The sequence below is a fragment of the Pelophylax lessonae genome (assembly GCF_965119305.1).
Source record: "Pelophylax lessonae genome assembly, chromosome: 5".
Lineage (NCBI taxonomy): Eukaryota > Metazoa > Chordata > Amphibia > Anura > Ranidae > Pelophylax > Pelophylax lessonae.
Window position 1 is genome coordinate 445698288 of NC_138772.1, and position 24534 is coordinate 445722821.

A 24534-nucleotide genomic window follows, 5' to 3' on the forward strand; every position below is an offset into this window, starting at 1 on the left:
GATGTATACAGGCTTACAACCAAAAAAAAAAAAAAAATCAAAGAACATTGGGAGGAACTGGAAAAAAAAAAACTCTTCACCCCAGCTGCGATTAAATGCAGATATCCTTTCACAGGGGAGGATACTAAATCCCTGGTAAAATGCCCTAAAGTAGATGCCTCCCTCGCCAGAGTCATAAACAAGTCTGACTTAGCCTTCAAGGACTCCGGAACTCTCACTGATCCCAAGAGCTTGAGAAGCTGCAGCAGTAAATTTGAATCCAGCTATAGCTTGCACCTGCACAGTCAGAGAAGAGCTGGTGAAATCCATACCCACATGGCTGAATTCGAGGGGATATCAGCAAGGACCACTGGCCTAATTAGGCTAGGAGAACCCCGTGGCTGAAGTCATGGGAAGGGATATCGCTTTCAAAAATAGATTATGGGTGATTCACTGTACGGACCCAACTGAGAAACAGTTCTAGACAGAACCACAGCCAAAAATATAGGGGTTTCCTCAAACCAAAAAGAAGCAGGGGAAAACACCATTTCGTCAGTCCAGGAGATTTAATAAAGTGGGACCAAAGAAGCCCTGGACACAACAAAACAAAAAGACAAGGGGGATTTTATCCTCAAGCCTTCCGTTCAAAAAAAAACAAAACAAAAAGCAATGACGGTCTCTAGATGGGGGACAGATTAGCATTCTTTGCTCATCGGTGGAAGATCACGAAAAACTGATTTGTTCCTCACATGGTAACCGAAGGCTACTCAATAGAGTTTTCCACAGCCCCCCCCCCCCCAAGAATCTGGTAACGACACTCCCAAATTCCACAGATCAAGCAGATGCCTTTTTATCTGTGTTGGATAATCTAATAAAACAAAAAGTGATTTGTCATGTACCGCCGGAGGAAGAAAAGACAGCAGTCTATTCGCAGATTTGCGAGGAAAAACTCATCAAGCAAGCTAAGGCTCATACTGAACCTAAAACTGCTCAACAAAAAGAGAGGGTACAAAAGATTCAGGATGGAATTCATCTACTTGGTCAGAAATATCCTCCCCGCAGGAGTTATTTATGGCCACATAAATAACTCATGGTGGCGCTTGTGTCAGCAGGAAAAGTCAGCGAAATACAGGCTCTATCCATGATAGAACCATATTGTTTAATTCTGACATATAAAATTATCCTCACACCAGACCCAGCCTTCCTACCAAAAGTCTCCACAGAACTCAGGATGCGGTTATTCCTTCCCTTCCAAATCCGATGGATAGAAAGAAAGAAGTCACCTAAAACAAGCTAGATGTAAGAAAGATCCCGATAGCTTCCCTCGAGGGAACTATAGAGGTGAAAAACAACCACACTATTCATTCTCAATGCAGAAGTCAACAAGGGGAAGCCAGTTTAGAAAAGTACGATAGCCAGATGGATAAAGCTTGCTATTCAGACAACCTACCAAGAACTAAACCTTGCCCCGTCTAGCGAAGTCATGGCCCTCTAGACCAGAGCTTGAGCATTGTAAAGTACAGAAAGAGCCGGGGCAACACCAGAGCAGATCTGCAGGGCAGCAACATGGTCGAGCTTCAACACCTTTGCAAGGCTTTACCACATCGACCAGCTGTCCAGTCAGGATAAGACATTTGGTCGCAAGGTGCTTCAGACTTTATCCCTCCCTAGTAAGTATTGCTTGGTACATCCTCTCAGATGCTGCCCTGGTAGACGATTAGAGAAAACAGTTAGGTGCCTTGTAACTCTTTTTCTTAAGAAGTCTTCCAGGGCAGCACTCATTCCTGTCCTAAAGAACAAGGCAAAATAGGGTTTGCGGACTTATGAGCTTGCTGAGGGTTCCTGCGGTGTTTTTAATATTACTGAGGCAGAAGGTATGACTGACATTTTTAGAAGGGTGGACTATTGTTTCCTGTTTTGGTCGGGAGGAGCCTATCTTTCAGATGCTGCCCCGGAAGACGTTTTAGAAAGAGTTACTAAGTACCCAACTTTTTTTTTTTTTTACAACAAAAGATCAAAACAAATTTTTTGGGTTACTGTACTATGTGAACTACCATTTACTAAATAATGCTGGTAGTCAGAAATCAACAGTTATAATGCTTGAAGGCAGCAATTAGAAGCAGTGGCTAACAAATCGACTTGCTTTTTTGTAGCACCTGGCAGCCTTGATTGTATTGAGGAAGGTGTAGCATTCACAAAATGAAAGAGTAACTCCACTTTTATTTTAAAGATTTAAAATTGTAGACACATACAAAACCTTTGTATGCAATTTCCTGCTTGCACCATTGGCTCAGCAGTGTTTTTCCCATTACAATGACAAAGGAGCAAGTGGAAGGGCTTTTCATTCATTGACATATGTCATTTAAATACATTCTGGTGCTAACCTTAAAAACTTACATTGATACTCTCTTGGTTTATCTCCTTGCCTAATAAGTTCTAGATCATCTGTTGCACATAATTTCAATATGGCTTCTACAGTGTTAGTGGGCAGGGCTGCCATGTTATATGATTTTAAGCAACCTCTTTTATAACTACAGAATATGGGGCTCAGAACCTGGGAAAACCTGTCCTGAAAATTGTAGTGCTGTTAGGAAAATCTGTACAGCTGCAATCACAAGGATTTATGGTTTAATAAAGCATATCCATGCAGCACTTGGACTTCAAAAACATATTTATTCAAAGTAATGAAAACACGCTCATGTGGCTCCAGCTATGCTGCTCACAAAGATTTCCCCCAGTGGGTGTCAGGAAAGTGATTCAATGCAATAAATTACAACAGGAATGCCAAGCTAAATGGGTAAAGAGTCCGAAATACTTAATGGTTCATTTGTATTATTGGATAACAGTCAACGCGATTCAGGGGCCCCCTTCATCAGGGTTCAGTGAACTTATCCAGGCTTAGAAGGGCTGCAGGACTGTTCTTTCCATTTACTAGTTTTACCAAGCCCATCTAAGCCTGGTTTAAGCTAATTGAGCCCTGATAAAGGTGTGTGCTGTAGGCCCTGAAACACATTGGTGTTTTACGTGCGGTTACTAAAAAAAAACAAAACATTAAAGCATTAACTTTACTGTCTTAGTGCTCCGGTTGTATTTTTATGCTAAGATTTGTGGCACAGTGTGGTCAGCTGGGTAATGTGAATTGTGGACAAATTGGAGCCTCCAGGTCCTTTGAGTGTATTTGTAAAATATTCATACTCGACAGGCGTGTGCCACATATAACCTGCCATGTGTTCAGCATATTTCAAAAAGACAACACAAACTGCATAAAACCAAAAGGCATTAAAATTTATTAATTGATGCAATAACAATTCTTTATTTACATGAGCATTATTTGACATCAAATAAGCAAATAAGCATCAGCAAAGCAATATTAACTTGCATAAGTGTATTTAAAATCTTTCTAAATAGATCTACCTTTGCATAAACTGCTCGCACTATAGAAATACAGACATCAATGCAGGTGAGACAAGGAGCTTTTACCAGGAAACTATTATGGAGGGGGGGGGAATAAGTCAAGACCTGCAATACTGTACGCTTTCTCCTGAAGAACCATATTTTATATATTGCTTTATTTTTTTTACCCTTGTATAATTTTATTCAATGTAAATGCACGCACTCACACACGCTATTCTCTGTAGATGAGTTCAACTGTACAAATAAAATTCACAACCAATGGGAAAACAAGAGGGAGGGTTAAAATGGTTCTGGATAGAGGTCCACACTGTCCAATGAAACAATGGCGTGAGAGGGAGCCGCTTATCCAAAATGTACACAATACACTATACAAATATTATACAACAAACAGCTACGTAGGAATATACAAGACGTAAAAACAGATCTAAGGCATTATGCTAGTTTTATTAGCATTTTGAGGTTCTTGCACATAGCTTTAATTTTCACCTGTAAGAAACCTAGAAGATTTTAGTCTCCAAAGGAACTGGGGAGAGAAGAGAAAACACACACTGAAAAGGACTACTTGACACGTTGTCAGCACCGATCAAGCCCCACCAGAACAGTGACTTGTTTGGAATTTAGCAATGTGATCGGAGCGCCCCGGTGCCGACAGGGTGCTCATTATAGCCAGTTACACTAAATCTTCTGCAGACACTGCTATTTTTATTTATGCAGCAATCTGTTACAAACACTACAAAAATCTATTCACACAGTTAATGGCTTTTGATGAGTTTTAAAACTGATTGTATCTTTGGGATCTGTAGAGTGGAGCTTGCCACTATTTCAATATGTCATGTCACACTCAAATAAAATATGAACCCATGAGTATGGTGCAAATAGGAAAACCAGCAGGGGGTCGGCTGTTACAGGGACTGAAAAGAGGGAAAGCAATGTCATTAGACAAGCCAGTTATCCTGAATGTAGGGACTGTTTTTAGCCAGTAATCACTACCAGATTGTTGTTGGTGTTTAATGCCAAAATGTATTTATTTTATTTATTTCAGGTACTTTTATAGCACCGTCAATTTATGAAGCGCTTTACATATACATTGTACATTCACATCAGTCCCTACCCTCGAGGAGCTTACAATCTAAGGCCCCTAACTAACATTCATACATACACATACTGGGGCCAATTTAGACAGGCGCCAATTAACCTACCAGCATGTCTTTGGAGTGGGAAAGGAAACCGGAGTACCCAGAGAAAACCCAAGCAGGCACAGGGAGAACATGCAAACTCCAGGCAGGTAGTGTCGTGGTTGGAATTCGAATCAGCGACACCTTTGCTGCTAGGTGAAAGTGCTAACCACTACACCACTGTGCCGCCCTATTTTTTTTTAAACCTTTTTGTTTAAATTAGCTTTATACATTCCAGGTGCATCAAAACAGTGTTCAAAGTCTTACAGTTTTTATTCTAAAGCAGCCACAGCCTATGTTCAAAAGCCTGTCTCCTGCCTGCAGCTTCAGAAATGGATCCCTACTCTCTGTGGGGGGGAAAAAGTGGTTTCCCTGCAGGAATCAGACATGCCACCAGCTGAGTCAGAGCTCTCCAACCAACAGGGAGTATGTGCTTTGTTGACCGCAGAGTTATAGCTCTGACTAAGGCAGCCCATTCAATTCAATTTTTTTTTCATGAAAGGTTTGCCTACCGCAGCGCTACTGTGTTCTGCTGGTGGGGGAGGGGGAGAAGGGGGTTTACAATCAGCTGGCCTGTATATGGATCAAATTCTCGGGTGGTTCCTGCTGAACTTTGATTCATGAATGGCTGGCTGAACTAGGTGTGCTGGACCTCTCCACTGCTTCTCCACAGAGAGCATAGATCCCATTCTGCAGTTGCTGCCAGGGGACAGGCTTTTTTACTCAGACAGTGGCTGCTTAAAAAAAAAAAAAAAAAAAAACTAAGTATATTTTAAACTGTGCTTCCTTTGTGTTAATCAGAAGTAGGGTTCAAGGGGAAATGGGAAAAGCTATCACTAGATAAAGTCAATAAGATCAAAGCAACCTCAAACATTTACAAACATTTTTCAAAACAAGCACACATCACACATTTTAATGAGTATTAACAGCCTTTAGGTATAAATCTTATTCAGAGGCTGGGGAAAAGACATGATGTAAACATTTCTCTCAGATATGAACTGCCTCATATACAGATTCATTTAACCAAGTGCCATGCTGTGTAGGAGGCACCATAGCCTGCTGATCTTGGCTTGCCAGCGTTTCCCTGCCAACGCAGCCACAGTAAAATAAACACCTGTCAGGTATGGGGTAACAGGTTTCCCCTTCACAAAATTTGACACTTTGTGCCTGAGTGGCCAAATACAATGCACAATTGTTGTTGTCCAATTGGTCAAAAGTAGGCTGCTTTGAACTGCGGTTTGAATCTTGCCGGTTCACCAGGAATCGGCCGCGATTCGAACCGTTAATGGGCAGGCTGAATGTACCAAGTTGATCGTTAAATTTGGTTACAACTAGCCTGCCAGATTCTCCTTAGATTATCACAAGTGGCTGCCATAACCCCTAGTGTTAATCACTGCCTTCTCAGAAGACAATGGCTCATTCCCCTGCCAGCAGACTGTTAAAGGGGGAAATGTATCAGGTGCGCTAATCAATTGGTGGTGGGATACTGAACTTTATTCACGTGACTCTCACCCTTTCAGCACCATGGCTTCATCATAAAAAGTTTTTATTTGGAGTATATTTGTGCATATTTTGGGATTGCCTTTTATCACGATATACACATATTGGTGTTTTCACTGTGATTGCTGTGGCTTTATTTTGTATCCAGGAATTCTTTATATATGTTATAAGCACATTTTGTTGATATAATCCAATTTTTCTTATTAGCACATTTTGTTGGTTTATGCTAGACCCCTTGTTTATGTTTTCACATCACACCAGATCCTATTTTGAACCATCCCCAATTGATTAGCGCACCTGATACACACCCCTATTCACTTCACTATTTAAAGCTCTAAGGTAGCAGCTTTTCATTACTCAATCAGCGCACTTTCCAATTTTCATTCACAAAGGGGGAAATGTGCAAATTTCTTTCCTGTAAGCATGTGGTTGCAGGAAAGAAATTTGCACCGTGTATGGCTGGCTTTAGAAACACTTCTCATATAAGACTTGCAGGGCTCTTCAGAAGCAGATCGAGTGGTGGGAAAAGACCAGCAATGTAGAAGCAGGAAGCTGAGTATGCCTACTACAGTTTGGCAATTAAAGTGAATCCCACAGCAGGAAAAGTAACATTCACTTTATGGAACAGCCTCAGTAAGCATCCTGTAATGCCGTTGTGCAGCCCAGGTCTGCTGTATTCACTACAGCCAAGACATCTGACAGTGGGGTTGATTTACTAAAACTGGGGAGTGCAAAGTCTGATGCAGCTGTGCGTGGTAGCCAATCAGTGTCTAACTTCAGCTTGTTCAATTAAGCTATGGACAACAAAAAAAATGGAATCTGGTTTCTATGCACAGCTGCACCAGATTTTGCACTCTCCAGTTTTAGTAAATCAAAACCTGTATGCCCAGCTCTCACGGTTTTCAATCAAGGAAGTGATACTCCAATACACCTTACATCTTAAATAAATATTTCAGTATAGAAATTAGAGTTGCCCTTTGTTGAACAACATTTTAAAGTGCAAAATCCAGGGCTGTCATCCTCATCCTTCTCTTACTTTTTAAGTCTAAGTAGGAAGAAGCTTATACATGTCAGCCTTTCTGAGACTTCCTTTGCTTGTTCTGGTTGACTAAAAAACACTGATGAGGTTGATAGCCCTGAGCAATGACAGCCCCTGTACTTTAACCTGAGAGGTTCTTCCTTGTAAAGACCCAAGAAGATGTATGCCTAGAGCCCACTGGACAGATTTCCTCTATAAGCTTGCTGCAAACCAGAGACTCCATACCTGCCTCCCCCTCTGCACAGAAAATCAAAAATGGCAGCTGGCACAAAGTAAAAGAATGTGTTACATGAACCCTACAAGCTCAAATTGGGTTTGAAGATGGCAGCGTTCAGGCTTCATTTGTAGATGGGCAACAAAAAGACATAGTTGGGCTGTGTTTTTGCTGCTCGCTCCTTAAGTTGCAATAGGCAGAGCACAGGGGTGTTTACATGATGTGATGCTTTATGACAAAGTTTACCTGACATGTAGAGATCAGTAAGCCTTCTGAAGACTACCCATTCAAGTAACAGGGGAAGCGCAACTGTGTGCAATGAATTTGTTGACAAAAATGGGTTTAAAACAGTATGTAAGAATAGACTTCCAATAGCCACATCTTTATTTCTATATATTATAAAACAGTATGAGGTGGAAGAAACCACCCCTTTCCAAAAAAGGTCAGACTATATCGGCTTAGCATATCTGACACAACAATAGATGGATATAGTGGCTTTTTTACAAAAAAGTTAAAAAACACATTAATATGCATCAGATTTAAAATTACCAAAAATGCCCCTAAATTGATGCAAATGTCCCAAGTATGTACCTACAAATAACTGGAATTATATAATACACTGATACACTAATCGGCAGATATGAAGTATGGGTAGATGTTTCTGCTTTTCCAATCACCAAGGTCGAGGTTAACACATTTTGCCAACTATGGTTTTTTCAGGACCAAGTAAATTGAGAGAGCATGTGTTTTTTAAAACTTTTTTTGTAATAAAGCCATCTTGTATATATATATATATATATATATATATATATATATATATATATATATATATATATGTGTGTCTCATATGCTGAGCTGATAAAGTATAACTTTTTGGGTAGGGATGGTTTCTTCTCCCTCAGAGTTTTCTTCTATGGGGTTAAAACAGTAGGTGGTGCTTCCTCACCACCTGTCAATAACCTTTGAAGTCCGATCCAAACACACATAAGCCTTTCGAGGAAAAGGAGAATTAGACACATGTATAAATCTACTCTTATTCAGAACTAAAGGTCACTCTTGTATGACTGGCTGGCTTAAGTGGGTGCATAACCCTTTTCTCTACACATGAGGCATACTTTGACGTACATAATGTTATCTATTCATTTTTCATGATGCTGGACAACATTTGAATTCTATAAACCAATGCAAATAGCACCAAGAATTACAAAGTGCAGTAACCAGCTTACTGTAGTCAGACCAGTGAAAGATGAACGGTGATTGGCTGCTAGAAACTACTGCACTTTGCATATTGGCCCCTTGCCTTACTGAATAAATTCAACAACCACCATTTGAATGGGAACGGATAACCAATTTTACAAAAGGCTTTCCGCTATGACATTTATAACCAAATTCAGAAATACATTTTTTTTTAGCAGAAGAGATGATCTTACTTCTAATAAACCCAGAATCCTCTTCCCTTTTAAGGAGGTTAACATTAACAGCCTACAAACAAGGAGGGATTGATGAAAACCAATGAACAAAAAAGGAGGGGCATTGTCCCTTAACAGCCTATAAAAAGTGTATCTCCCCAAATGTTTTATGACTATAACAGAATGTGACTAGTTTCTCTGAAACAAAGCAGATTTTTCCAAACCCCAGTTTTGGTAGATGCATTACACGCCCCAGTAGAAGCAGCCCTAAAAAAACAGCTGTCTGTAAAGCCAAAAGGAGCAGGGTACTTGTAAAAAGGACAACGTTCATTCCAATGCTTTAGAATTAAGAAACAATACAAAAATTCTTGGTGTGTTCAACACTGGCACACTGCAGAAAACACAGTTCTAAGCAGGGCACAGGGGATATCTATGTACAGAGTAAAGCCTACAAACTAGATCTATCAAAGGCATTGTGACAACTAATGACACTTAGCGGCCACAGTCAAGAAATTACCTATTTAATACTGAAGTACCTTTTAAGTTAAATTGACAACGCTTTGTTTTTTTTTATGTTTTATACAAAACAAAAAAGATTACAGATAAAACCTCTTTCAACTTAAATTATTGCTTGTTTACACAGAAGCCATTTTAAAATGTACCATAAAAAATCCACCCTGTCAAAGCAAAATTAAACCTGAAGAGTTTGTAAAGTTGGATTTAATTAAGAATCTGTCCAAGTAAATCATTCATAATAATCACAGAGAATTTCAAACATAGAAAGGGAGAGCTTGCTCTATTTACCAGACCTTTTCCGGACCCCTCCATGGCTTCACACTTTTGCTTTCATAGTTTTTATTAGGGGGTGGCATTGTGGCCAGTGACTATATGTGAACTGCTTTTTCATTAAGAAAACCATAAAAAAAAAAAAAAAAAAAAAAAGTGGACTAGCAATAAGTGTAAAATGATACGCACCCAAGAATTTACATTTAAAAGGCTCATATTCAGCTATAATTAATAATACCGCAAGGCAAAGCCATTGAGGAGGAAGCAAAAGGCTGCTTCACAAATTATATATATATATATATTATATATATATATATAATTAGGTAAGGAACCTTAAAAAACTCCCTTCTATGGCTGACCAGCCTTGGTGTGGGGGTTGGGGTGGTTTAAATCTACTGCCTACTTAAAATGTATTCTATGTTGCACCCAATTTTTACAAATCTGCAGTAAGTTAATTCACAGTGCCATTAATTGTGACACGCTTTGCTGTGATGTGATTTAGTATTAAGCTGGCTTTCAGCCCTAAATTCATAACTTCCAGCTCTATAAAAAAATACATGTTTTGGAAAACGAGAAAACAAAAAAAAAAAGCCTTCATGTGGTAGCAAAAGTATCTTTGGGGCTAATCGCCCAAGAAAAATGAGGTTAGAGACCAGTGTCAAAAACTTGAGAAAACAAAGTGAAATCAGGGAGGAAAAAAAAAAAACAATAAGAAAGCGCATAGTTTTTCTTAAATACATACAATTAAATACATTCATTTGAGAAAGTCCAAAGTAATTCGCCTGTCCATAATGACTCCACAGAAGGTATCTAAGTTGCACTAAGGTGAATGCAGTGAACAGACCGGCCGCCTGTCTATATTCTGGTTCCGCACTGCCTGTGGGAGGGGCTGCACGACGGACAACACAGTTTCAGCTTTTCAACCTAGAGGCAGAGGAGGTCACCTTGACAGGGGGCTGCTAAGCTGGCTTCTGGCACCAGTCTATAAACACGACCACAGAGAGGTTCCAGCTGGTAAGTGGAAAACACAAAAACACCCTCAAAATCTTCTGGGTCAGCAGTATTTCTGAAAAACATAAAATATTTGAATGAATACAAATATGCTAAATAATGTGAAACTCCAGCAACAATTGTTTTGTCTTTGGCAGTGGGAACAGAGGTTCTGCATTCTTTTACCTCTGTCCCTTTTTGTTCTAAACAGATAACATGAAGGAAAGAGAGCAAGCCCCATAAAGTTATTTGTGACAGCTGTCTTCAGAAGAGGTGTCTACAATATGAGATTTTCCCTCGCCTCCTGTTCCACTGACCACTATTTTGGGTGATCTTCCAAAGCACTTTATAAAATACACCTGAACCCAGGCAGTCCAAAATTTCCACAAAGATCACAACATCTGACAGATATGGTTGGTCTGGGTATAGCAAAGTGCTCAGATAATGTAATAATTGAGAACATCCCTGGACCAATTTAATATCTTGGTCTAGAAAGATATTTGCAGTTGACACAGGAAATCGTTATCACCAGAAAAGTCTCAAAAAAATAATATGCATATGCACCGAAGAACAATTATGACAGATCATGTAATGGCTATGAAGTCCAGCAGCAGAGGGGACCCAGTACTGCCTAGGATGTTTTACCCCCTTCACAACCAGGGCATTTTTCAGCACTGTTCTGCCTTAACTGGCCATTACGCAGCCATGCAACACTGTAGGCAAATAAAATATAATTTTTTTCACCCATAGAGCTTTCTTTTTGGTGGCATTTGATCACCACTGGGTTTTTTTTTTTATTTTTTATCAAACGTAATTAAGACCGAAAAAAATCCAAAACAATATTTACTACTTTGTTATAAAACACAACCAATAAAAAAAAAAAAATTGAGGCCAATATGTATTCTGCTACATGTCTTTGGGGAAAAAAAGAATCCCAATAAGTGTATATTAATTGGTTCGTGCAAACACTATAGCATCTACAAACTATTATATTACACATATATATATATATATATATATATATATATATATATATATATATATATATACATACATACACACACACACACACACATACATATATATATATATATATATATATATACACACAGTGCCTTGCGAAAGTTTTCCCCCTCCCTTGAACTTTGCAACCTTTTGCCACATTTCAGGCTTCAAACAAAGATATAAAACTGTAATTTTTTGTGAAGAATCAACAACAAGTGGGACACAATCATGAAGTGGAACAAAATTTATTGGATATTTCAAACTTTGTTAACAAATAAAAAACTGAAAAATTGGGCGTGCAAAATTATTCAGCCCCTTTACTTTCAGTGCAGCAAACTCTCTCCAGAAGTTCAGTGAGGATCTCTGAATGATCCAACGTTGACCTAAATGACTAATGATGATAAATAGAATTCACCTGTGTGTAATCAAGTCTCTGTATAAATGCACCTGCACTGTGATAGTCTCAGAGGTCTGTTTAAAGCGCAGAGAGCATCATGAAGAACAAGGAACACACCAGGCAGGTCCGAGATACTGTTGTGGAGAAGTTTAAAGCCGGATTTGGATACAAAAAGATTTCCCAAGCTTTAAACATCCCAAGGAGCACTGTGCAAGCGATAATATTGAAATGGAAGGAGTATCAGACCACTGCAAATCTACGAAGACCTGGCCGTCCCTCTAAACTTTCAGCTCATACAAGGAGACGACTGATCAGAGATGCAGCCAAGAGGCCCATGATCACTCTGGATGAACTGCAGAGATCTAAAGCTGAGGTGGGAGACTCTGTCCATAGGACAACAATCAGTCGTATACTGCACAAATCTGGCCTTTATGGAAGAGTGGCAAGAAGAAAGCCATTTCTTAAAGATATCCATAAAAAGTGTCATTTAAAGTTTGCCACAAGCCACCTGGGAGACACACCAAACATGTGGAAGAAGGTGCTCTGGTCAGAGGAAACCAAAATCAAACTTTTTGGCAACAATGCAAAACGTTATGTTTGGCGTAAAAGCAACACAGCTCATAACCCTGAACACACCATCCCCGCTGTCAAACATGATGGTGGCAGCATCATGGTTTGGGCCTGCTTTTCTTCAGCAGGGACTGGGAAGATGGTTAAAATTGATGGGAAGATGGATGGAGCCAAATACAGGACCAGTCTGGAAGAAAACCTGATGGTGTCTACAAAAGACCTGAGACTGGGATGGAGATATGTCTCCCAACAAGACAATGATCCAAAACATAAAGCAAAATCTACAATGGAATGGTTCACAAATAAACATATCCAGGTGTTAGAATGGCCAAGTCAAAGTCCAGACCTGAATCCAATCGAGAATCTGTGGAAAGAACTGAAAACTGCTGTTCACAAACGCTCTCCATCCAACCTTACTGAGCTCGAGCTGTTTTGCAAGGAGGAATGGGCAAAAATTTCAGTCTCTCGATGTGCAAAACTGATAGAGACATACCCCAAGAGACTTACAGCTGTAATTGCAGCAAAAGGTGGCGCTACAAAGTATTAACTTAAGGGGGCTGAATAATTTTGCACGCCCAATTTTTCAGTTTTTTATTTGTTAAAAGAGTTTGAAATATCCAATAAATTTTGTTCTACTACATGATTGTGTCCCACTTGTTGTTTCTTCACAAAAAATTAGTTTTATATCTTTATGTTTGAAGCCTGAAATGTGGCAAAAGGTCGCAAAGTTCAAGGGGGCCGAATACTTTCGCAAGGCACTATATTATATATACACATATACATACACACGCACACACACACACACTAGAAATTATGCACCTATATGACGCTATACTGTAATGGCAGTACTTCGTAACTTACATTCGGACTATGATAGCTTCAGATCGCCTGCCACCCAAACAAGACACATCTGGAAGGATCACTGACACCGACGTCACTAGTGACACCAATACAGTGATAATACTGTTGGGACGCTGCCACTGTACTAATGACACTGGATGGGTAGGGGTTAACATCTAGCAGCAATTAAGGGGTTAACTGTGTGTGCAACATCTGTAACGTGTGATGCTTTTACTTTACTGGCTGTTTTTTCTCCCTGCTTTTCAAGAACAGCCAGATCACTGTTCCTATGTACACGTTGTTCTGTGTCTTTGTAAACACATAACTTCACTAAATCATTGGCTGAAATCTTCTGCCAAACTTGTGCTGTGTCCAATTACAGCACGGACCGGAGGGGGTATGCTTGTGCACCTTGAACACAGAAGAAAGGCAGGACATACAAATAGGTGATTGTGCCTGTACCTGCTGCCTGCTCGCCGCATATTTACTGTGAGCAGTCTGCAGGTGGTTAAAGGCTGAGTCCACCTTTTCCAAAAGGAATAAATTCAAGGACCATTGTGTTCTTATACCTATAGTATATGTTTGACATAATGTGAAAATTAGATTCAATAAAATTATCTCATAAATGTTTACTAATGTATTCAAAATTGTGCCTCAATTATTGCAAATTAAAGTGTTTTTTTTTTTTTTTAAGGATAACAATGGATCCCGTTCCTTTAAAGCATGTTATACAGACACAGTGCATGTGCGGTGTCATTTGGCCCCCTGTATCACCTGCAATACCTGGCTGATCATTCCCGGTTATACCATCCCCCTGTAAACTGACCACGGTTTATCAGGCCTGCTGAGCCCTGACACCGCAGTCAGTTTATGTGCCTCAGTCAACTGCTGCTATTTGCAGCTCTCCTCCGTCTCCCTCTGCCCTCCTCCCCTCCCTGCCCATCAGCTCTCACTAGCCCCGCTCTGCTCCCCTCCCCACTGTTACAAAACCATGTGATCTTTATACCATCCCCATTGTTAAAGAACATGTGTCATAGTCTCTGTGCTTTATAAAAAAAAAAAAGCAGATTTCACAGCACCTCCCATTAGAAGGAGCTGACAGACGAAGAGGGGAGAGAGCCGGGAGTCACGTGAGCACTGGGAGGCGCTGTAAGACCAGGTAGAAATCTGCTTTTTATTATATATATATAAAAAAAAGTACAGGCACTAGGACACATGTTCTTATCTAACAATGGGGATGGTATAAAGATCACAGTGGATTAACAACCACTTTAATGTACAACACAGGTAACAAAATCTGCACAATAAATATGTAGGCTGTTATTCCTGAATAGCAGTGCTGCACAGTGGTAGTGTCCATACAAAGTCTCCCATATCCAGTGATCGAATACCAGTGGGGTACCGTGAGACAGTATAGTACAAGAAGGAATATTAGCCATTCACTGAAAAACATTCCTCCAGTTCAGAAGGAACTGGCTGCATTCTGATCAGTGTGTGGCCGCCCCTGCTCAGCAGAGGTTGATCATTTGATCAGCTTCTATGGTAGAGACATGCTGTAGCCGCTGATCAATGTATTCTGATAGCAACAGGTGCATCTGCCAGAACACTATGTAACTGTTTGGGGGAGGAATGCTCCTTAAAACTCATTTACGTGGATGGAGTAAAAAAATAAATAAATAAATAAATAAAACTTACTAGCCAGCTTTATGTACTTGGAGAGTTTAGAAAATCTTGTCTATTCACCTTTTTCTCTCAAGATTATCTGCATATATACCTGGTCTGCCAAATGTAAACATAAATTTATGAAGGACAGTAGAACTATCCTGAGAAGGTTGTCTTTTAAACAGAGGGAACGGCAATGTTTTATCATCCAAAATTGAAGGTTTAACTAAGCAAGGGCTAATGGTGGTGCTGATAAATTATTAATTTTATTTTAGTTCTGGCACAGATGAGTATTCTAAATTTAAGTCAAAACCTCATGAAGTAACGATGGGTGGTGGAAAAAAAGAATTAAACAGTCCCTTTAAAAAAAAAAAATAAATAAAAAAAAGGCTTTGTCCTCATTAAATATTTAAATGAGGACAAATAAAAAGTTACGATTCTCATAAACCCCTTATGACTAGTAGCTTTAAGTACAATATTACACAATCAATACTGTGGTGACATGTTTAAGTTGCAATTAGAAAAAACATATCAAAACGACCCTGCAGCTGTTGTCAGTGATCCCTCATCTTCACTGAAGGCGGCTGCTGGGGAGATCATGTGACTGGATCAGATCGCTCTCAGAATATAAGTATACACATTTTTCTTTCATAGGGTTTAGAAGGGGGTGGAAGGAGGTTTATGTTTTTTTAGTAATAGGCTGGACTTTCACTTTTACGTACAAATGATCTTTTTTGAGTTAGCAGTCATATGGAAAAGTCTTAAAGAGAAAAAAAAAAAAAAAAACAAGCCACTGCCAGACCCCCCTACATGCACCAATTGTTTGCCAAGATTGGGTTGTGCTGCACTGCATTTGCGGACATGGTTGTGCATGTGTGAATTTCAGCTTAAGCTACTTGGCCCCATGTCAAGATTGTAACATCCACTACAACGGAAGTCAGAAAGAGGTCCAAAACAGTATTCTACGATGGCAAATACCAAAACTGCACAAGAACCGCACAAGCCCTGTGAAGGTCCCAGTGCTAAAAAAAAAAAAGCACTAACTGGCTGCACCACTCTCTAAAACAAATGTTGCCATGCTGCACAAGACATCACATACATTTTTAAATTCCCCCCCCCCCCCCCAAACAAAAAATTAAATAAAAAGGCTATCCTGACATAGACAGGAAGTTCTGAGAAAGGTTAAAGCTGTCGTATAGGATGGACAACGACAGAAGTACAGGGGCCCTATTAAAAATATGCAACTTTAGTCTAACTGGGACCCTCCCATTGTAAAGTATGAAAATACATCCAGAAAGTATCCACTGCACATGCATAATATCCGCGAAGGGGTGTAGACTATCAATAAAAACAACCACTTGTACTACTAGATGAGGGTCAGTGAACCTGTGGACAAAAATGGGATTTTGACTTCCCATAAAATCCATTTCTCTGATGTTCAGGGACGGACACAGCACCTGTTATTCTTAACCATTGGGTTATACTGTCCCCTACAGGAGTAGGACACCAGGCAAAAAAACTTCTTGCTACACCCATGCGCAGTCCCAGGGGGTATATATTCCCTGATACAGTCACTCAGTTTTGTTACAAGCAGTGTCAGGAGAATTTTAACTCCACAGAAGAAAGAACATCAGAGAAATGAAAAATCCAATTTTCTCTTTCGTTCATTGACAGACACAGCTCCTATCATTCTTGACCACTGGGACATCCCAAAGCAGTGTCAAACATGAAGGGTGGGAAACAGCAAAAAAAATTCCCAAGACTATTAGCCAACCAGACAACAGGGGCTCAACCAAAACAACTGGAGCCCACCTGAAAAAAACAATACAACCTCAAAGAGGATCAGGTCCTCTTAACAGCAACCTGCAAAACCTTGCAGCCAAAGGAAGCATCTGCAGATGCCAACACATCCAGTTTATAAAACTTTGTAAAAGTGTGCACCGACGACCAAGTGGCCGCCTTGCAAATCTGCGTCACTGACGATCGAAAATGGAAGGCCCAGGAGGGACTAACCCCTGATGGAATAGGCCTGAACCACCGTCTGTCTGATCCATCTGGAAATGGTCGCAGAGGAAGCGGACAACCTTTTGCGAGGTCCATCCTTGAGCACAAATAGGAAGTCTGACTTCCTGAAAGACTCCTTAGCTGCCAGGTACACCCGAATTGCCCAAACTACATCCAAGGCATGCAAGGCAATTTCATTCCGATGTTTAGGCCTGGGACACAGCGAAGGCAACACAATATCTTCATTCAAATGAAAATCAGACAGCACCTTAAGAATGAATGACAGACAGGGGCGAAGCACCACTGTACCCTTGTGAATCACCAGAGAAGGTGGAAGACAGGATAACGCTGCCAGTTCAGACACCCTGCGCGCAGAGTTGATAGCCACCAAAAGTAGAATCTCCCGAATGTTTTCAAAGGGAGACTTCTGTAGAGCTAAATGCACCAAATTAAGATTCCAACGCAGCAACGGAGGCCGCTCTGTAGGAACCAAATGTCGGACACCCTGAAGAAAAGTACACACCAGGCAGTGTGTTGGAAAAAGGCCACCAAGGCCGATACCTTGCCCTTGATGGTACTCCGAGCCACAGAGAAGGAGCGGAGATTAACCCAAAAGACTCACACCACGTAGGATGGAAGATTGGTTCTTGGGACAGCAGATCCTCCCTCAGAGGAAGCTTCCAAGGAACATTGGTGACCAGCCACACCAGTTTGGCGTACCAAGCCCGGCGAGGCAAGTCCTGGGCCACTAAGATGACCGGAATCCCTTCTGCCTCAATCCTGCATAGGAGTTTGGGCAGAAGCTTGAGATAAGGGAAGGTGTAGATCAGACAATAATGACCCCACGGGGCCACCAGCGTGTCTGTGGCATCCATCAGTGGATCCCTTGACCGAGCCACAAACCTCTGCACCTTTCAGTTAAGCTGAGACGCCAACAGATCCACCTCGGAGGTGCCCCACTGGAGACAAAGCTGATAAAACACCTCCAGATGAAGGGACCACTCCCCATGGTCTAACGCCTGCCGACTGAGGTAATCCGCCTGCCAATTTTCCACCCCGGGAATGTGTACGGTGGAGAGCGCTGGAATTAACCGCTCTGCCCCACATTAGATGCCGGCTACCTCCAGGGCCGACCAGGGCATGTCTTGTGTCCCCTTGGTGATTGACACAAGTCACAGCTGTGGCATTGTCCAATTGAATGCGCACTGGGCATCCCTTTAGACGATCCGTCCAATGATCCAGACACAGTCTGATCGCTCGGAGTTCCAGGACATTGATCGGTAGTCTGGACTCTTTCAGCATCCAGATCCCCTGAGCAGAATGCTTACCAAGGACGCCTCCCCAGCCGGACAGGCTGGCATCCGTAGTGACCACTGTCCAATACAAGGTAAGGAAGGATTTTACCAGCCAAATTGCCCGTCGAGTGAAGTCACCATATCAGAGACTCCATTGTTCCCCGACTCAGCTGGATGGGAATGGTCCAGAGACTGCGGAGTCTTGTACCACTTGGTCAGAATCTACCTTTGCAGGGACCTTGTATGGAACTGTGCAAAAAGAACCACCTCGAAGGTAAATACTATCAGGCCCAGCACCCAAATGCAAGCCCGGAGGGATGACCATTTGTTGAACAGCAGGAGGCGAATTGCAGTCTGCAATTTCTGGAGTTTGTCCAGAGGAAGGAGCACTCTGGCAACGGCCGAGTCAGGCCCAAATATTCCAGCTTTGTGGACGGAACTAGGGCAGACTTCTGAAAGTTCAAAATCCAGCCGAACTCCCGCAGAGTTAGTTTTGTGATCTCCAGGTTCTCCACCAGAGTAGAGGGAGACACTGCTAGCATAAGGAGACCGTCCACGTAGCCCAGTACCGCGATCCCCTGTTGGTGTAGCAAGGCTAGCACCGGAGCCAACACTTTTCTGAAGACCCGAGGAGCGGATGCAAGACCAAAGGGTAAATCCACAAGCGGATAATGCTCCTCTCCCACAGCAAAGCAGAGAAGCCGTTGGTGACTGGCACATATTGGCATGTGAAGATAGGCATCCTTGATATCTATAGAGGCGAGGAAATCCCCCTGACGCAGGGATGCCAGCACCGTTTGAATGGACTCCATTCTGAACTTCTGTACCCACACAAAGCAGTTTAGCGCCTTGAGGTCTAGGATTGGATGCGCTTTGCCTTGCTTCCTGGGAACTGAAAAGGTTTCAATAAAAACCCTGAAAATGTTCCAAATTCACTCCTTGAAGGAAGAGGTCTTGTACCACCCCAAACAGACCCTGTAAATGGTCTGGGGATAGGTGCAGGTTGGAAGGAAAAAACCTTCCCGGGGGACAAGAGCAAACAAGCAAACTTTATCTTGTAGCCGGACCGAATGACTTTGCGAACCCACTTGTCTTGTACCAGGGAAGTCCATGGGTCTGGAAACCAGCAAAGATGTTCCCCACCCCCAATACGGGTAAGGGCACACCTTCATGCAGAAGGAGCCTTTTCCCCAAGTCTGGAGAAGCCGGCTTTAGGCTTGCCAAACCAGGTTCGTTTTGATCCGCCAGAGGAGGCCTTGAAAGGCTTCGAGCCCTTGTCAGTCGACCCCGAGGGACAAAAAAACTTCTTATGAGCCGAGAAGGAAGGGCCAAGAAGGAAGGTCCACTTCTATGACTAGGTTCCTTACCCTTAGTAGGCTGCGGAAGAAAAGGTACTGACCTGCATTTGAGCCAAAAGACATGATAAAGGACCACCACCAAAACAGAGAGGTGAGCCATCAGAGGAGCTGCATCCAAAGAGGCATCACAGATAAACTGCAGCCCCTGGATCAGCTGGTCCATCCGCTCAGAAAAGGCAGGGGGGAGCGGTTCTCCCTCCAGGTCACGGCGTAGGAGCATAGCCCACTCAGTCAGAGTTAGCGACACTAGGGCAACTGTAAATACTGGTCTCATTGCTGAACCAGCTAAGGTGTACATAGTGTGGGTCACAGCCTCCACCTTCAGGTCAGACAGGTCCTTAAAGGCTGGGGACTCTTCAACCGGAATCATGGTTGCCTTGTTTAAGGGTCCACCACCGTTGGCAAAGTCCACTTCTTAAGAAGGGACTCCTCATAGGGGTAACGCCTAGTAAAGCGCTTAGGAACCCCATGGGGACGCTTTGGTCATCCCCATTATTTAGCGACAATTCTGTCAAAATGAGCAGGGAAAGGAAACACCTTTGCCGCTCTGGATGACTTACGAGTGCCGCAGGGTATCTTCATGGTCTCACGCACAGATACAATCAGTGCGTCCACCAGTGCCTTTTTATGCGCTGTCGCAGATGTGGCAAAATCATCCTCATTATCAGAAGTTTCCAGGCCCCTGGTCGCAGACCCAGAAGGGTGACCTACGTCTGTGCCGAACCAGCCAGAGTGTAAATACTGCGGGCCACAGCCTCCGCCTTCCTGTCAGCCGGATCTTTAAAGGCCGGGGACACTTCAACTTGAATCATGGTTGCCTTGTTCAATCCGGAAACCAGAGAGTCCACCACCGGTGGAACAGTCCACTTCTCAATAAAGGACTTCTCATAGGGGTATCACCTAGCAAATCACTTAGGGATCCCACGGGGACGCTTTGGTCGTCCCCACTCTTTAGCAACATTTCTGTCAAAATAGGCGGGGAAAGGAAACACCTTTGCCGCTCTGGCTGGCTTTAGAGTGCCAAAGGGAACCGTCGCAGCTGCGTCCTCCATCTTTAAGGTCTCACACACAGATACAATTAGTGCTTCCACCAGTGCCTTTTTGTGCACCATTGCAGATGTGGAGGAATCATCCTAACTATCAGAGGATTTTGGGCATGGGGTGGCAGACCCAGCAGGGAGACCCACATCCGATTCATGAAATGACAAGACAGATGAGGCGGGGGAGATCGCATTTTTCTAGCCTGTCATCCGAAAGCCATCTCCACCCGGGAAACGAAGGCCTGCAGGACCACTGTCAGTGCATCGATGGATGGTTGGCCACAGCCTCAGAGAGGGGATCAGGTGGGGAGATGTGCTCTAAAGACTCCATGAGTAACCAGGGGGACCCCACAAAAAAAAAAACACTGCAAAGGGACACCGCACTGGCAGCACCACCTAGTTGTCAGGCATAGGTTGGGCAGGGGTATCATATCTACCAAGAATACCTAAAGATTTGATGGCGGAGGTCAACTCACTGTAGTGGAGGCTGCTACAAGCACTTGTAGACACCTCCTTTACTTTTCAGGCACTATATGCCAAGCTTAACCAGTCAATAGAGGAAATCAGTCAGGACCCCCAAACTCCCTTTAAGTAGTCCTAGAAAGGGACAGCTGAAAACCACAGTAAGCCCAACACCAAGAGGTCACTGGTGACCGATTAGAGCAGGGGTCTTCAAACTATGGCCCTCCAGTTGTTCAGGAACTACAATTCCCATCATGCCTAGTCATGTCTATGAATGATAGAGTTTTACAATGCCTCATGGGATGTGTAGTTCCGCAACAGCTGGAGGGCCATAGTTTGAGGATCCCTGGATTAGAGGCTAGGTGAAATGCTAGGAACAAACACAAGTGAAAGTAGGTACAGCAATCCCCAGGTTACTCGTGTCCTGCTGGTGCGGCATCTGTATTCACCGGAGCTGCATTGAAGAATCCAAAATTCAGTATTACTTCCTCCACTCGTAGCATCCTGACAGCCATTAAGGCACCAGCTGGCCCTTCCGTTTCCCCTGTGCCAAGAACGAGGCTTGGAAATACAGCCTCCGGCACCTGGAAATTACTTTATCCCGACCAAGATAATGTCCTGCATCATATGGCTAAACAAGAACACAGCCAGGCCACACACCAAGGCACATACTATGCGAGTCCCCACCACAAAGTGCCCTGCACTGCATGCACCCAGACTGGGAACCTGCGCAGCCAGTGCTGGTCTATCTTAAAGTAGTGTGTTGATTTCAGAAATGGCCCTCACCATGGAGGGGTCCTGGAGGGCAGTATAGCAGAGAACCCCTACCAGCTGCTCCCAGGAGAGCCAGGTGGGTGGAAGTAAAGGAAAGCCAGAGAAACCAAGCCCCCCCCCCCCTTACTCAGGTGGGGTCCTGGAGGGCAGTCTAGCAGAGAACCCCTACCAGCTGCTCCCAGGTGAGCCAGGTAGGTAGAGGTGGGTGGAAGTAAAGGAAAGCCAGAGAAACCAAGCCCCCCCCCTTACTCAGGTTCCAAGTGACGTATCTCCTCTGGATGGAGGAAAACAAAAACTGACCTGACCAGGGAAGGACTTCCTTTTAAAAAGTGTATTTGGTAATGTGTTTCTGGTTCCTGTTGGAGGAGGTGCCTATATCTAATATGCTGTTAAGTATTGAGTGAAATCACTGGCTCACAATGAAAATAATAAATATTCTTAAGCAATATATTATATTTTGCTGGCAAAGTACTTTCATACTGAAGTCTTAAACCTCAGCCAAAGGAAAATTGAAAGTTATCACTCTCAAAATTAGGTTTAGGGGAATTGTTAAGTAGATTTACCTACCTGATCCTCTGCTCTGCAAGACCATTCCCTGCAGCTTCTTCTTCCCTACGCTCCAGCAATCTAAGGTCCTGACATCACCAAGACCAATGCACGGTCTATAGCCCTGAACTGGATGTGTTCAAAGGACCAATACAGGAGTGCAGGGGAGCGCTGTCTGCCAGGGAGCTGAGGATCAGGTAAGTAAAAGCTTTTTTTACACTAAACAGAAGAAGCAATCAATCTTGCAGTGCCGATGCAGCCCAAAAATAGGGGATCATTTTCTAGTTTCCTTGAGTTGGGCTTTAACTATATTATACAGTTATATGCAAAACCAGAGTAAGTTTCCTTTAAAAAGGAGTGTTCTATGCTCTATAATAAAAGGATTCCAAGAGTTAATCTCTAATAAGGACTCGTAGTGCCTGTAAAATGGACTCCTTCAATAATATGTGTGTTGTATATGATGCTGCAAAGCTATATTCAGAATGTTAAGTGCTATGAGCTCAAGATTAAAGTTTGTGTGAAGTCATCTTGGCACCATTATTCTTACCATAGACAGGCACATAACTACAACACATTTAATTATTCATGGAACTATTGCCGTAAGTAGAATGCAATTAAATGCGGGGAAAGAAAAGCAGAGCCAATTTTCTAGTTAATGTTATATGTAAACAAGCCAAGGAGACATGAATCAAACATTCATTGTCACCGGGAGAAACCTACATTACCAACCCTCAGTAAAACCATCCCTGAAAGTTACCCCATAAACAGGATTTATTGAGAGCAAACAGCTGCTTTCATAATGGAACCCAATTTCCAGCATAGGAAAACACTTTTGAAGGCTTTGACAGATCACTGCAATACAAGCAACACATAAGGCAGAGCATTAAAGAGGAAGTAAACCCTCCTCAGGAAGTTGTACCTATAGGTAAGCCTATATTAAGGCTTACCTATAGGTACTGTAAATATCTCCTAAACATGCACCGTTTAGGAGATATTTACCTTTAATGCAGCCAGTGACGTCACTGGCGCATGCGCTCTGAAGGAACGGCGGATCGTGCCGTTCCTTCAGAGCCCCGCGCCGTGACCGTCGGCTCCCGCGCGCGTGCGCGGGAGTGACGTCACCGCGGCTCCGGCCAATCAGATGGCCGGATGCCGCGATCCCGGAAGACGGGCGACTATACATGTCGCCCGTCATACAGGTAAGCGGACGGCACGGCGGGGGCTCGTTCTAAGGTAAGTATTTCATAATGAGCTACTATGCGATGCATACTAGCTCATTATGGGTTTCTCTTTCAGGATGTAAAGAAGAGAAAAAATTTTTTTCTCGGTGTACAACCTCTTTAAGGCTGGGGTCACATATATTATTATTATACAGGATTTATATAGCGCCAACAGTTTGCGCAGCGCTTTACAATGTGAAGGAAGACGATACAGTTACAATACAGTTCAAAACAGGAGGAACTAGAGGGCCCTGCTTGTTAGAGGTTACAATCTAGAAGATATATATGCAGTGGTGGACACTGCATGTGATTTGAGCAGGAATCGCAACGCATGCCTAGTCAAATCACATGCGATGTTTGTGTGGTGCAATTTGAGCCATTCCATGTGTATGGCTCAAATCGCACCGCATCTGCACAAAAAAAGGTACAGGACCCTTTTTTTCTGCACTGGAATCGAATCACATGAGTGTTCCCACATATGCAATCTGATTCTGTCAAACGCACTGCGTTTTGCAAACCGTTTTGTGGTGTCAAGAACTTAACATTGACACCTGCTGTGGTTCGCATGAACACTGTGCGATTTCAATCCAGTGCGTTTTCCAAACCACATATATGTGAACTGAGCCTAAAGGGTAATTCCACTTTTGTGGGAATAAAAATTGCAAAAAATATAAATATATATATATAACAATAGCGACAAGTCATATTATAATTTAAGAGTATTTAAAATTACCTTTCCTTTTCAAACTATAGAACTATAATTGTCTGTAAAATGCAATATGACAACCTGGAGGCATTCTGTACACAGATAGTGTACAGAACTCCCCCAAGAAATATAATTTCCTGCTTTGAGTG

At 42.5% G+C, this 24534-nt stretch overlaps 1 protein-coding gene across 4 annotated transcripts in view; it reads right to left on the reverse strand.

The window, feature by feature from the left end:
• Positions 1–9849: 9849 nt before the first annotated feature.
• NCOA2 (nuclear receptor coactivator 2) overlaps positions 9850–24534 on the reverse strand; it is a 244430-nt gene continuing 229745 nt past the window's right edge. For all 4 annotated transcript variants that reach the window (XM_082259561.1, XM_082259562.1, XM_082259563.1 and 1 more), the window contains exon 22: positions 9850–10582. In XM_082259561.1, coding sequence (XP_082115687.1) covers positions 10571–10582 — 12 coding nt within the window. In that variant the 3' untranslated portion in view covers positions 9850–10570. The remainder of the gene's footprint in view (positions 10583–24534) is intronic.